At 43.3% G+C, this 16,966-nt stretch overlaps 1 protein-coding gene across 1 annotated transcript in view; it reads right to left on the bottom strand.

The window, feature by feature from the left end:
• Positions 1-456: 456 nt before the first annotated feature.
• The window catches only part of LOC135513696 (Golgi phosphoprotein 3-like), a 37,253-nt gene continuing 20,743 nt past the window's right edge, over positions 457-16,966 (bottom strand). Inside the window, exons 3-4 of the mRNA XM_064936568.1 lie at positions 6,659-6,773; positions 457-3,432 (exon numbers count right to left, since the gene is read on the bottom strand). Coding sequence (XP_064792640.1) covers positions 3,008-3,432; positions 6,659-6,773 — 540 coding nt within the window. The 3' untranslated portion in view covers positions 457-3,007. The remainder of the gene's footprint in view (positions 3,433-6,658; positions 6,774-16,966) is intronic.

Genomic DNA, 16,966 nt, shown 5'->3' with positions numbered 1-16,966 from the left:
AACACTAACCACTAGGCTACCTGCTGATTACTAGTCCAACACTATCCACTAGGCTACCTGCCGCCCCTTAAATGATGATCGTTTGAACAAGACATCACACGTCTTGAAGAAGTCATTTCGTGAGTCGCAAATGGCAACCAATTCCCTACATAGTGCACTACTTTTGTTTGTGAGGTCTTACCAAGTCCTATGGCCTGACAGTGACCATATGAGTTCAGAACAGGAAGTAGGATGTTTGTGAGGTCTTACCAAGTCCTATGGCCTGACAGTGACCATATGAGTTCAGAACAGGAAGCAGGATAAAATCCCTGCCCTCTTAAAAAAAAGAAAGAAGAAGAAGCAAATTAAGTTGCATTCCCAGTTCAAACAAGCTACTCAGATGTAGGTTGAATACATACATAAAGTACCTCTATAACTATATACAAAAACAAATGAAGTGGAATGTTGGTCCATCCATCATTTTGATTTGTTTTATTAATTTCAGACCTTTGCAGTGAACAGACACAACTGATGACAAATTGATTATGAGAAAGTTACAAAAATAAACTGAATGACTTCAAGAAACATGATAGTCAGGTGAAAGTTCTCGAAGAGATGATCCTTTTATTCCGTACTGGATCATTGGAGCGGTTTCTTCGTTACGAAATCACGTTCAGAAGGACGGACAGAAACGTAGACACTGAAGAAAGGCTGAGGCACAGACAAATGTCTGCATCCCAAATAGCACCCTGTTCCCTCTATAGCGCACTAGGGGGACCCTGTTCCCTCTATAGCGCACTAGGGGGACCCTGTTCCCTCTATAGCGCACTAGGGGGACCCTGTTCCCTCTATAGCTCACTAGGGGGACCCTGTTCTCTCTATAGTGCACTAGGGGGCCCTGTTCCCTTTATAGCGCACTAGGGGGACCCTGTTCCCTCTATAGTGCACTAGGGGGACCCTGTTCCCTCTATAGTGCACTAGGGGGACCCTGTTCCCTCTATAGCATACTAGGGAGACCCTGTTCTCTCTATAGTGCACTAGGGGGACCCTGTTCCCTCTATAGTGCACTAGGGGGACCCTGTTCCCTCTATAGTGCACTAGGGGGACCCTGTTCCCTCTATAGTGCACTAGGGGGACCCTGTTCCCTTTATAGCATACTAGGGAGACCCTGTTCTCTCTATAGTGCACTAGGGGGACCCTGTTCCCTCTATAGTGCACTAGGGGGCCCTGTTCCCTTTATAGCGCACTAGGGGGACCCTGTTCCCTCTATAGCATACTAAGGGGCCCTGTTCCCTTTATAGCATACTAGGGAGACCCTGTTCTCTCTATAGTGCACTAGGGGGACCCTGTTCCCTTTATAGCGCACTAGGGGGACCCTGTTCCCTTTATAGCGCACTAGGGGGACCCTGTTCCCTTTATAGCGCACTAGGGGGACCCTGATCCCTCTATAGCATACTAGGGGGCCCTGTTCCCTTTATAGCATACTAGGGAGACCCTGTTCTCTCTATAGTGCACTAGGGGGACCCTGTTCCCTCTATAGTGCACTAGGGGGACCCTGTTCCCTCTATAGTGCACTAGGGGGACCCTGTCCTGTGTGGCTCAGTCGGTAGAGCATGGCGCTTGCAACGCCAAGCGTCGTGGGTTCGATTCCCGCTGGGGCCACCCATATGTAAAAGTAGTGGCCCCAGCCGACTTGTAAGTCGCTTTGGACAAAAGCGTCTGCTAAATGGGATATATTATAGTGTACTAGGGGGACCCTGTTCCCTCTATAGTGCACTAGGGGGACCCTGTTCCCTCTATAGCGCACTAGGGGGGCCCTGTTCCCTCTATAGTGCACTAGGGGGACCCTGTTCCCTCTATAGCGCACTAGGGGGGCCCTGTTCCCTCTATAGTGCACTAGGGGACCCTGTTCCCTCTATAGTGCACTAGTGGGACCCTGTTCCCTCTATAGTGCACTAGTGGGACCCTGTTCCCTCTACAGTGCACTAGGGGGACCCTGTTCCCTCTATAGTGCACTAGTGGGCCCTGGTCCAAAGATGATTCCCAGAGCTAGATAGACACAAGCTTTCCTTATGCTTCCCAGTCGAAACAGACAAGACTGAACTCTTGGGTGTCGGATCAAACCGAACCTATGAACGCAGATGTCTTTACCTCTGCAGAACTCTTTAGAGACAAAAAACTGACCTGAAGGGTTTAGTTAATCTGAAAATGAACAGAGACTATTCCCTATATAGTACACTACGACACTAAGTTAACTATATATATATATGTAGTAAGGTAGAACTCAGACGGAGCCCTGATCTCTCACATTTACCTGGAACCCAAACATCTTAATGAGAGAAACATTCGTTCATAAAACATAAATGTAAATTCAGAAACAGGAAACTTCAGACCATGTCGTCATGATCACGTTGGAGAGGAAATCAACCCCCCCCCCCAAATATTTTTTTTTAAATCTAGTATTCATATAGTGTTACTATGTTTCACTTACATGGAATCTCTATGTACATCACTGAACAACAGTGGATTAATACATGTTGCAGTGAGTTAGAGCTAGTTAGGAGTTAGTTAGTCTAGTTAGAGCTAGGTACCAGGAGAGAATACATAACATACTTTGAAGAAAGACATTTCTGAGGAAGAGGAAGATGATTGAATCTTCATATTTCAGTCAGTCCAGTATCCAAAACGTTTCTCCATGAGAGGGGAGTTTTTTTTGGGGTGTTTTTGTTTGTTTGTTTGTTTGCAGAAGTCAGCGATTTATATTGCATCTCGCAGAGACACAAAATACCATTATGGAGGAAGGAGTGAGAGAGTTATCTACAAGGAAAGAAAACAGGAAAATCGTCGGACAGGTCTGGAGCAGTCTATTCTGTTCAGAAAAGCCTAGGCAGAGGTGAACTCAAGTCAGGAACGAGCACTCTCCTCTCTGTCCCACGCAAACGGTCCTGTCGTCTCCCTCTCCCTTCACACCATACCCACCACCATCGTCATTAACCAACCCAACCCTCTGTTGTCTGAAGGTGGTAGGTCACTTGGTGAAGGCGGCCACCACGGCCCACAACAACTCATTGGCGTTGGTCTTCGTGCTCTCCCCCTCTGGCTCCAGGTCCAGGAGCTGCCGAACTCTCTTCATGGCCAGGTCATACTGGTCGTCCAGCAGAGGGGAAAAGGCGTTCTCCAGGACATCAGACGAGTGGGCCAGGAAGATGAGGGCGAGCAGCCGTTTGTCCATGCGGTGCGGGTCGTTGACCCATTTCTCCAACACGGCCTCCTGAACCCTCTTAATGAGGCGTTGTTTGATGTTGTTGTTGGTGAGCGGGTGAGTGGTCATGTCGAAGAGGAGGAAGTTCTGTTTCTCCGTGGTCAGCACGCCCTTTTCCACCAGGTTCTTGGCCAGGCGTTCCCTCACGTTCCTCAGCTGGTAGTGAAGCTTCAGAGGGTTCCACGTCTCACCTACAGGGAGGAGAGAACAGAGGAGTTGAGACCTATGGTGGAATGGGGACAGGTATTTGTTTCATTAGACCGTTGCTGACATAAGCAAAACATTTTGGGACTGTCAGCAAACAAGTTTTCAAGATATGTAACTTTCAAAAAGACAAAAACCATCCCCTATGGATGATTTTGTAAACCTATGGAGGGGGGGGAGTGGTGTTATGACCTACAAAAGAGTGGTGTTATGACCTACAAAAGAGTGGTGTTAAGACCTACAAAAGAGTGGTGTTAAGACCTACAGGGGGGAGGAGAGTGGAGGTAAGACCTACAGGGAGAAGAGTGGAGATAAGACCTACAGAAGAGTGGTGTTAAGACCTACAGAAGAGTGGTGTTAAGACCTACAGAAGAGTGGTGTTAAGACCTACAGAAGAGTGGTGTTAAGACCTACAGAAGAGTGGTGTTAAGACCTACAGAAGAGTGGTGTTAAGACCTACAGAAGAGTGGTGTTAAGACCTACAGAAGAGTGGTGTTAAGACCTACAGAAGAGTGGTGTTAAGACCTACAAAAGAGTGGTGTTACGACCTACAAAAGAGTGGTGTTACGACCTACAAAAGAGTGGTGTTACGACCTACAAAAGAGTGGTGTTATGACCTACAAAAGAGTGGTGTTAAGACCTACAAAAGAGTGGCCTACAAGGGGGGGGGGGGGTGTTAAGACCTACAGGGGGGGAGAAGAGTGGAGGTAAGACCTACAGGGGAGAGAAGAGAGGTGTTAAGCTTGAAGCAGAGTTCAAACCGCAAAACAGCGTTGTCGATGTAACCTATATCCACAACTCGAAAACAGCCAAATAAAAAGGCCTGGGGGAGAGAGAGGGGGAGAGTACAAGTACTTATTCCACTGTATTGCCTATTTAGTTTGTTGTATCTCATTCGTTGTCTTATTTTTACTGTAATAAGTCTTGCCATTTTAAAAACACAACAGTAGCAAGGCCACACAATGTGGGCTTTGAATGTTTGCTATGACTACGAGTCTTCAGAGGAATTATAAACAACAGAAATACAGCCAAAACATCAGATGTTGTTTGATTGCGCAACTTTTACAACAACAACAAAAAGGTAGCCATAAACATTAGTTTAAATCTAAAAATTAAAAAAAAACAAAAAACAACTGAATATAGCCTACTAGGCCTTCACCAATCCAGAGTTGTGATAATCCAGGACTCTCGCGTGGGTCTGGACTCTGCCACACGGTTGAGTGACTACATCATTGCACTATATTTTTGTCAAATAGTAGAGCTGGCCGGGTAACATAAAACAACATGACGTTTCAGATCCAAATCCCTTGTTGGCTGAGCTGATTTTCTCCTGTGTTTTTCCAACAACCGAGACACTTTGAACCGTTTTTTTTTTGGTAGTTGGCCTTGCTGAGACACCCCCAACTTTCTCCAGAAGCTTCTATATGACCTTTGGGCCCTCAGAGATGCCAGCCAATAGACTACCACTTCCTCCTGCGGTCTCAGGCAACAAAGCCTGTCCGTCAGAGTGAATTACTTGAATGAATACGGTGTAAAAGATGCTCTGTCCTGTGTCATCTTCACAGTGAGCGTACTTGGGAGTATGATCGGTGGCACGATGGGAGTATAAAATGACTATCTTCAAAGTAATGACTCGGGACGTCGGTTGTGAGATGAAAGCTTCTTTTATTAATAATACCTGCTCGCATTACATTTCACCACTTTAGATTCTATAAAACAATCAAATAAAAGTTGATAGCGAAAGCCAGGATAAATTACTTGTCACTAGTACATAAAACATTTTTTTTTTTTACGAGAACGCGGCAGTTAACTTCTTGTCGCAAGGTATTCTGGTACTTAAAGTCAACAGCGTAATCCAATACTAACCAATAACCAACAGAAATATGTACATAGTTCTCAATCTCCTTAACATGAAATCTAATACAATTACTCTTGTACATATGTGAATAACTAGAAAGAAAATATATTTAGATACAGCTCAATGAATTAACTGTAAACATCAACTTTGTAACACATTAAAGTTACAACAAAAAGAAGATGTATATAATGATACATTTCTAGGCTGAGACCACTCTGTTAGTAGTGAACCTCTGTCTAGTGGCTGAGGCCACTCTGTTAGTAGTGAACCTCTGTCTGGTGGCTGAGACCACTCTGTTAGTAGTGAACCTCTGTCTGGTGGCTGAGACCACTCTGTTAGTAGTGAACCTCTGTCTGGTGGCTGAGACCACTCTGTTAGTAGTGAACCTCTGTCTGGTGGCTGAGACCACTCTGTTAGTAGTGAACCTCTGTCTGGTGGCTGAGACCACTCTGTTAGTAGTGAACCTCTGTCTGGTGGCTGAGACCACTCTGTTAGTAGTGAACCTCTGTCTGGTGGCTGAGACCACTCTGTTAGTAGTGAACCTCTGTCTGGTGGCTGAGGCCACTCTGTTAGTAGTGAACCTCTGTCTGGTGACTGAGACCACTCTGTTAGTAGTGAACCTCTGTCTGGTGGCTGAGACCACTCTGTTAGTAGTGAACCTCTGTCTGGTGGCTGAGACCACTCTGTTAGTAGTGAACCTCTGTCTGGTGGCTGAGACCACTCTGTTAGTAGTGAACCTCTGTCTGGTGGCTGAGGCCACTCTGTTAGTAGTGAACCTCTGTCTGGTGGCTGAGGCCACTCTGTTAGTAGTGAACCTCTGTCTGGTGGCTGAGGCCACTCTGTTAGTAGTGAACCTCTGTCTGGTGGCTGAGACCACTCTGTTAGTAGTGAACCTCTGTCTGGTGGCTGAGACCACTCTGTTAGTAGTGAACCTCTGTCTGGTGGCTGAGGCCACTCTGTTAGTAGTGAACCTCTGTCTGGTGGCTGAGGCCACTCTGTTAGTAGTGAACCTCTGTCTGGTGGCTGAGGCCACTCTGTTAGTAGTGAACCTCTGTCTGGTGGCTGAGACCACTCTGTTAGTAGTGAACCTCTGTCTGGTGGCTGAGACCACTCTGTTAGTAGTGAACCTCTGTCTGGTGGCTGAGACCACTCTGTTAGTAGTGAACCTCTGTCTGGTGGCTGAGACCACTCTGTTAGTAGTGAACCTCTGTCTGGTGGCTGAGACCACTCTGTTAGTAGTGAACCTCTGTCTGGTGGCTGAGGCCACTCTGTTAGTAGTGACCCTCTGTCTGGTGGCTGAGGCCACTCTGTTAGTAGTGAACCTCTATGTTAAAGTGTGGTTCTAACACACTCACCGCTGAGCAGCTCAATCCAGCTCTGCACCGTCTCTGGGGGCTGTGTCTCCTTCACGTGTTTGAGAGCCTCGTCCAATAGCACATCCCCTGTCGGAGCATCTGATTTACAGATCACCTGGAGACAATAGAACCATACAGTCAGAATCAGAATCCCACTAGGGTATAGGCTACATACAGTCAGAATCCAACTAGGGTATAGGCTACATACAGTCAGAATCCAACTAGGGTATAGGATACATACAGTCAGAATCAGAATCCAACTAGGGTATAGGCTACATGCAGTCAGAATCGCACTAGGGTATAGGAAGCATACAGTCATAATCCAACTAGGGTATAGGCTACATACAGTCAGAATCCAACTAGGGTATAGGATACATACAGTCAGAATCAGAATCCAACTAGGGTATAGGCTGCATACAGTCAGAATCCAACTAGGGTATAGGATACATACAGTCAGAATCCAACTAGGGTATAGGCTACATACAGTCAGAATCCAACTAGGGTATAGGATACATACAGTCAGAATCAGAATCCAACTAGGGTATAGGCTACATACAGTCAGAATCCCACTAGGGTATAGGATACATACAGTCAGAATCAGAATCCAATTAGGGTATAGGCTACATACAGTCAGAATCCCACTAGGGTATAGGATACAAACAGTCAGAATCCAACTAGGGTATAGGCTACAAACAGTCAGAATCCAACTAGGGTATATGATACATACAGTCAGAATCCAACTAGGGTATATGATACATACAGTCAGAATCCAACTAGGGTATATGATACATACAGTCAGAATCAGAATCCAACTAGGGTATAGGCTACAAACAGTCAGAATCCAACTAGGGTATATGATACATACAGTCAGAATCCAACTAGGGTATAGGATACATACAGTCAGAATCAGAATCCAACTAGGGTATAGGCTACATACAGTCAGAATCCAACTAGGGTATAGGATACATACAGTCAGAATCAGAATCCAACTAGGGTATAGGCTACATACAGTCAGAATCCAACTAGGGTATAGGATACATACAGTCAGAATCCAACTAGGGTATAGGCTACATACAGTCAGAATCCAACTAGGGTATAGGATACATACAGTCAGAATCCCACTAGGGTATAGGCTACATACAGTCAGAATCCAACTAGGGTATAGGATACATACAGTCAGAATCAGAATCCAACTAGGGTATAGGCTACATACAGTCAGAATCCAACTAGGGTATAGGATACATACAGTCAGAATCCAACTAGGGTATAGGCTACATACAGTCAGAATCCAACAAGGGTATAGGATACATACAGTCAGAATCCCACTAGGGTATAGGCTGCATACAGTCAGAATCCCACTAGGGTATAGGATACAAACAGTCAGAATCAGAATCCAACTAGGGTATAGGCTGCATACAGTCAGAATCCCACTAGGGTATAGGCTGCATACAGTCAGAATCCCACTAGGGTATAGGATACAAACAGTCAGAATCAGAATCCAACTAGGGTATAGGCTGCATACAGTCAGAATCCCACTAGGGTATAGGATACAAACAGTCAGAATCAGAATCCAACTAGGGTATAGGATACATACAGTCAGAATCCAACTAGGGTATAGGCTACATACAGTCAGAATCCAACAAGGGTATAGGATACATACAGTCAGAATCCCACTAGGGTATAGGATACATACAGTCAGAATCCCACTAGGGTATAGGATACATACAGTCAGAATCAGAATCCCACTAGGGTATAGGATACATACAGTCAGAATCAGAATCCAATTAGGGTATAGGCTACATACAGTCAGAATCCCACTAGGGTATAGGATACATACAGTCATAATCAGAATCCAACTAGGGTATAGGATACATACAGTCAGAATCAGAATCCAATTAGGGTATAGGCTACATACAGTCAGAATCCCACTAGGGTATAGGATACAAACAGTCAGAATCCAACTAGGGTATAGGCTACAAACAGTCAGAATCCAACTAGGGTATATGATACATACAGTCAGAATCCAACTAGGGTATAGGATACATACAGTCAGAATCAGAATCCAACTAGGGTGTAGGATACATACAGTCAGAATCAGAATCCAACTAGGGTATAGGCTACAAACAGTCAGAATCCAACTAGGGTATATGATACATACAGTCAGAATCCAACTAGGGTATAGGCTACATACAGTCAGAATCCAACTAGGGTATAGGATACATACAGTCAGAATCCAACTAGGGTATAGGCTACATACAGTCAGAATCAGAATCCAACTAGGGTATAGGCTACATACAGTCAGAATCCAACTAGGGTATAGGATACATACAGTCAGAATCCAACTAGGGTATAGGCTACATACAGTCAGAATCCAACTAGGGTATAGGCTACATACAGTCATAATCAGAATCCAACTAGGGTGTAGGATACATACAGTCAGAATCAGAATCCCACTAGGGTATAGGCCACATACAGTCAGAATCCAACTAGGGTATAGGATACATACAGTCAGAATCAGAATCCAACTAGGGTATAGGCTACATACAGTCAGAATCCAACTAGGGTATAGGATACATACAGTCAGAATCCAACTAGGGTATAGGCTACATACAGTCAGAATCCAACTAGGGTATAGGATACATACAGTCAGAATCCCACTAGGGTATAGGCTACATACAGTCAGAATCCAACTAGGGTATAGGATACATACAGTCAGAATCAGAATCCAACTAGGGTATAGGCTACATACAGTCAGAATCCAACTAGGGTATAGGATACAAACAGTCAGAATCCAACTAGGGTATAGGATACATACAGTCAGAATCAGAATCCAACTAGGGTATAGGCTACATACAGTCAGAATCCCACTAGGGTATAGGATACATACAGTCAGAATCAGAATCCAATTAGGGTATAGGATACATACAGTCAGAATCCAACTAGGGTATAGGCTACATACAGTCAGAATCCCACTAGGGTATAGGATACATACAGTCAGAATCAGAATCCCACTAGGGTATAGGATACATACAGTCAGAATCAGAATCCCACTAGGGTATAGGCTACATACAGTCAGAATCAGAATCCCACTAGGGTATAGGATACATAGAGTCAGAATCAGAATCCAATTAGGGTATAGGCTACATACAGTCAGAACCCAACTAGGGTATAGGCTACAAACAGTCAGAATCCAACTAGGGTATATGATACATACAGTCAGAATCCAACTAGGGTATATGATACATACAGTCAGAATCCAACTAGGGTATAGGATACATACAGTCAGAATCAGAATCCAACTAGGGTGTAGGATACATACAGTCAGAATCAGAATCCAACTAGGGTATAGGCTACATACAGTCAGAATCCCACTAGGGTATAGGATACATACAGTCAGAATCAGAATCCAACTAGGGTATAGGCTACATACAGTCAGAATCCAACTAGGGTATAGGATACATACAGTCAGAATCCAACTAGGGTATAGGCTACATACAGTCAGAATCCAACTAGGGTATAGGATACATACAGTCAGAATCCCACTAGGGTATAGGCTACATACAGTCAGAATCCAACTAGGGTATAGGATACATACAGTCAGAATCAGAATCCAACTAGGGTATAGGCTACATACAGTCAGAATCCAATTAGGGTATAGGATACATACAGTCAGAATCCAACTAGGGTATAGGCTACATACAGTCAGAATCCAACTAGGGTATAGGATACATACAGTCAGAATCCCACTAGGGTATAGGCTACATACAGTCAGAATCCCACTAGGGTATAGGCTACATACAGTCAGAATCCAACTAGGGTATAGGATACATACAGTCAGAATCAGAATCCAATTAGGGTATAGGCTACATACAGTCAGAATCCCACTAGGGTATAGGATACAAACAGTCAGAATCCAACTAGGGTATAGGCTACAAACAGTCAGAATCCAACTAGGGTATATGATACATACAGTCAGAATCCAACTAGGGTATATGATACATACAGTCAGAATCCAACTAGGGTATAGGATACATACAGTCAGAATCAGAATCCAACTAGGGTGTAGGATACATACAGTCAGAATCAGAATCCAACTAGGGTATAGGCTACAAACAGTCAGAATCCAACTAGGGTATATGATACATACAGTCAGAATCCAACTAGGGTATAGGATACATACAGTCAGAATCAGAATCCAAATAGGGTGTAGGATACATACAGTCAGAATCAGAATCCCACTAGGGTATAGGATACATACAGTCAGAATCCAACTAGGGTATAGGATACATACAGTCAGAATCAGAATCCAACTAGGGTATAGGCTACATACAGTCAGAATCCAACTAGGGTATAGGATACATACAGTCAGAATCCAACTAGGGTATAGGCTACATACAGTCAGAATCCAACTAGGGTATAGGATACATACAGTCAGAATCCCACTAGGGTATAGGCTACATACAGTCAGAATCCAACTAGGGTATAGGATACATACAGTCAGAATCAGAATCCAACTAGGGTATAGGCTACATACAGTCAGAATCCAACTAGGGTATAGGATACATACAGTCAGAATCCAACTAGGGTATAGGCTACATACAGTCAGAATCCAACAAGGGTATAGGATACATACAGTCAGAATCCCACTAGGGTATAGGCTGCATACAGTCAGAATCCCACTAGGGTATAGGATACATACAGTCAGAATCCCACTAGGGTATATGATACATACAGTCAGAATCCAACTAGGGTATAGGATACATACAGTCAGAATCAGAATCCAATTAGGGTATAGGCTACATACAGTCAGAATCAGAATCCCACTAGGGTATAGGATACATACAGTCAGAATCAGAATCCAATTAGGGTATAGGCTACATACAGTCAGAATCCCACTAGGGTATAGGATACAAACAGTCAGAATCCAACTAGGGTATAGGCTACAAACAGTCAGAATCCAACTAGGGTATATGATACATACAGTCAGAATCCAACTAGGGTATAGGATACATACAGTCAGAATCAGAATCCAACTAGGGTGTAGGATACATACAGTCAGAATCAGAATCCAACTAGGGTATAGGCTACAAACAGTCAGAATCCAACTAGGGTATATGATACATACAGTCAGAATCCAACTAGGGTATAGGATACATACAGTCAGAATCAGAATCCAACTAGGGTGTAGGATACATACAGTCAGAATCAGAATCCCACTAGGGTATAGGCTACATACAGTCAGAATCCAACTAGGGTATAGGATACATACAGTCAGAATCAGAATCCAACTAGGGTATAGGCTACATACAGTCAGAATCCAACTAGGGTATAGGATACATACAGTCAGAATCCAACTAGGGTATAGGCTACATACAGTCAGAATCCAACTAGGGTATAGGATACATACAGTCAGAATCCAACTAGGGTATAGGCTACATACAGTCAGAATCCAACTAGGGTATAGGATACATACAGTCAGAATCCCACTAGGGTATAGGATACATACAGTCAGAATCAGAATCCAACTAGGGTATAGGCTACATACAGTCAGAATCCAACTAGGGTATAGGATACATACAGTCAGAATCAGAATCCAACTAGGGTATAGGCTACATACAGTCAGAATCCAACTAGGGTATAGGATACAAACAGTCAGAATCCAACTAGGGTATAGGATACATACAGTCAGAATCAGAATCCAACTAGGGTATAGGCTACATACAGTCAGAATCCCACTAGGGTATAGGATACATACAGTCAGAATCAGAATCCAATTAGGGTATAGGCTACATACAGTCAGAATCCAACTAGGGTATATGATACATACAGTCAGAATCCAACTAGGGTATATGATACATACAGTCAGAATCCAACTAGGGTATATGATACATACAGTCAGAATCCAACTAGGGTATATGATACATACAGTCAGAATCCAACTAGGGTATATGATACATACAGTCAGAATCCAACTAGGGTATATGATACATACAGTCAGAATCCAACTAGGGTATAGGATACATACAGTCAGAATCAGAATCCAACTAGGGTGTAGGATACATACAGTCAGAATCAGAATCCAACTAGGGTATAGGCTACATACAGTCAGAATCCCACTAGGGTATAGGATACATACAGTCAGAATCAGAATCCAACTAGGGTATAGGCTACATACAGTCAGAATCCAACTAGGGTATAGGATACATACAGTCAGAATCCAACTAGGGTATAGGCTACATACAGTCAGAATCCAACTAGGGTATAGGATACATACAGTCAGAATCCCACTAGGGTATAGGCTACATACAGTCAGAATCCAACTAGGGTATAGGATACATACCGTCAGAATCAGAATCCAACTAGGGTATAGGCTACATACAGTCAGAATCCAACTAGGGTATAGGATACATACAGTCAGAATCCAACTAGGGTATAGGCTACATACAGTCAGAATCCAACAAGGGTATAGGATACATACAGTCAGAATCCCGCTAGGGTATAGGCTACATACAGTCAGAATCCCACTAGGGTATAGGATACATACAGTCAGAATCAGAATCCCACTAGGGTATAGGCTACATACAGTCAGAATCCAACTAGGGTATAGGATACATACAGTCAGAATCCAACTAGGGTATAGGATACATACAGTCAGAATCCCACTAGGGTATAGGCTACATACAGTCAGAATCCAACTAGGGTATAGGATACATACAGTCAGAATCCAACTAGGGTATAGGATACATACAGTCAGAATCAGAATCCCACTAGGGTATAGGCTACATACATTCAGAATCCAACTAGGGTATAGGCTACATACAGTCAGAATCCAACTAGGGTATAGGATACAAACAGTCAGAATCCAACTAGGGTATAGGATACAAACAGTCAGAATCCAACTAGGGTATAGGATACAAACAGTCAGAATCCCACTAGGGTATAGGATACATACAGTCAGAATCAGAATCCAACTAGGGTATAGGCTACATACAGTCAGAATCCCACTAGGGTATAGGATACATACAGTCAGAATCCCACTAGGGTATAGGATACATACAGTCAGAATCCCACTAGGGTATAGGATACATACAGTCAGAATCCCACTAGGGTATAGGATACATACAGTCAGAATCCAACTAGGGTATAGGCTACATACAGTCAGAATCCAACTAGGGTATAGGCTACATACAGTCAGAATCCAACTAGGGTATAGGATACATACAGTCAGAATCCAACTAGGGTATAGGCTACATACAGTCAGAATCAGAATCCAACTAGGGTATTGGCTACATACAGTCAGAATCACACTAGGGTATAGGCTACATACAGTCAGAATCCCACTAGGGTATAGGCTACATACAGTCAGAATCCAACTAGGGTATAGGCTACATACAGTCAGAATCCAACTAGGGTATAGGCTACATACAGTCAGAATCCCACTAGGGTATAGGATACATACAGTCAGAATCAGAATCCCACTAGGGTATAGGATACATACAGTCAGAATCCCACTAGGGTATAGGATACATACAGTCAGAATCCCACTAGGGTATAGGCTACATACAGTCAGAATCCAACTAGGGTATAGGCTACATACAGTCAGAATCCAACTAGGGTATAGGCTACATACAGTCAGAATCCCACTAGGGTATAGGATACATACAGTCAGAATCAGAATCCCACTAGGGTATAGGCTACATACAGTCAGAATCCCACTAGGGTATAGGATACATACAGTCAGAATCCCACTAGGGTATAGGATACATACAGTCAGAATCCCACTAGGGTATAGGATACATACAGTCAGAATCCCACTAGGGTATAGGATACATACAGTCAGAATCAGAATCCAACTAGGGTATAGGATACATACAGTCAGAATCAGAATCCAACTAGGGTATAGGCTGCATACAGTCAGAATCCCACTAGGGTATAGGATACATACAGTCAGAATCCCACTAGGGTATAGGATACATACAGTCAGAATCCCACTAGGGTATAGGATACATACAGTCAGAATCAGAATCCAACTAGGGTATAGGATACATACAGTCAGAATCCAACTAGGGTATAGGATACATACAGTCAGAATCCCACTAGGGTATAGGATACATACAGTCAGAATCAGAATCCAACTAGGGTATAGGATACATACAGTCAGAATCCAACTAGGGTATAGGATACATACAGTCAGAATCAGAATCCAACTAGGGTATAGGATACATACAGTCAGAATCCAACTAGGGTATAGGATACATACAGTCAGAATCCCACTAGGGTATAGGCTACATACAGTCAGAATCCAACTAGGGTATAGGATACATACAGTCAGAATCCAACTAGGGTATAGGATACATACAGTCAGAATCCCACTAGGGTGTAGGCTACATACAGTCAGAATCCAACTAGGGTATAGGCTACATACAGTCAGAATCCCACTAGGGTATAGGCTACATACAGTCAGAATCCAACTAGGGTATAGGCTACATACAGTCAGAATCCAACTAGGGTATAGGCTACATACAGTCAGAATCCCACTAGGGTATAGGCTACATACAGTCAGAATCAGAATCCCACTAGGGTATAGGATACATACAGTCAGAATCCCACTAGGGTATAGGCTACATACAGTCAGAATCCAACTAGGGTATAGGCTACATACAGTCAGAATCCAACTAGGGTATAGGCTACATACAGTCAGAATCCAACTAGGGTATAGGATACATACAGTCAGAATCAGAATCCAACTAGGGTATAGGCTACATACAGTCAGAATCCCACTAGGGTATAGGATACATACAGTCAGAATCCCACTAGGGTATAGGATACATACAGTCAGAATCCCACTAGGGTATAGGATACAAACAGTCAGAATCAGAATCCAACTAGGGTATAGGCTACATACATTCAGAATCCCACTAGGGTATAGGCTACATACAGTCAGAATCAGAATCCAACTAGGGTATAGGCTACATACAGTCAGAATCAGAATCCAACTAGGGTATAGGATACATACAGTCATAATCAGAATCCAACTAGGGTATAGGCTACATACAGTCAGAATCAGAATCCAACTAGGGTATTGGCTACATACAGTCAGAATCGCACTAGGGTATAGGCTACATACAGTCAGAATCCCACTAGGGTATAGGCTACATACAGTCAGAATCCCACTAGGGTATAGGCTACATACAGTCAGAATCAGAATCCAACTAGGGTATAGGCTACATACAGTCAGAATCCAACTAGGGTATAGGATACATACAGTCAGAATCCAACTAGGGTATAGGATACATACAGTCAGAATCCCACTAGGGTATAGGCTACATACAGTCAGAATCCAACTAGGGTATAGGATACATACAGTCAGAATCAGAATCCCACTAGGGTGTAGGCTACATACAGTCAGAATCCAACTAGGGTATAGGCTACATACAGTCAGAATCCCACTAGGGTATAGGCTACATACAGTCAGAATCCCACTAGGGTATAGGCTAAATACAGTCAGAATCCAACTAGGGTATAGGCTACATACAGTCAGAATCCCACTAGGGTATAGGCTACATACAGTCAGAATCAGAATCCAACTAGGGTATAGGCTACATACAGTCAGAATCCCACTAGGGTATAGGATACATACAGTCAGAATCCCACTAGGGTATAGGATACATACAGTCAGAATCCAACTAGGGTATAGGATACATACAGTCAGAATCCCACTAGGGTATAGGCTACATACAGTCAGAATCCCACTAGGGTATAGGATACAAACAGTCAGAATCCCACTAGGGTATAGGCTACATACAGTCAGAATCCCACTAGGGTATAGGATACAAACAGTCAGAATCAAACTAGGGTATAGGCTACAAACAGTCAGAATCCAACTAGGGTATAGGCTACATACAGTCAGAATCCAACTAGGGTATAGGATACAAACAGTCAGAATCCAACTAGGGTATAGGATACAAACAGTCAGAATCCAACTAGGGTATAGGATACAAACAGTCAGAATCCAACTAGGGTATAGGATACATACAGTCAGAATCCAACTAGGGTATAGGCTACATACAGTCAGAATCCCACTAGGGTATAGGCTACATACAGTCAGAATCAGAATCCCACTAGGGTATAGGATACATACAGTCAGAATCCCACTAGGGTATAGGCTACATACAGTCAGAATCCAACTAGGGTATAGGCTACATACAGTCAGAATCCAACTAGGGTATAGGCTACATACAGTCAGAATCCAACTAGGGTATAGGATACATACAGTCAGAATCAGAATCCAACTAGGGTATAGGCTAC

Source organism: Oncorhynchus masou, chromosome 25 (assembly GCF_036934945.1).
Source record: "Oncorhynchus masou masou isolate Uvic2021 chromosome 25, UVic_Omas_1.1, whole genome shotgun sequence".
In the NCBI taxonomy this organism is placed as follows: Eukaryota; Metazoa; Chordata; class Actinopteri; order Salmoniformes; family Salmonidae; genus Oncorhynchus; species Oncorhynchus masou.
Note: the sequence above shows the minus strand (reverse complement) of the source record. Positions and strands in the feature narration are given on the sequence as shown.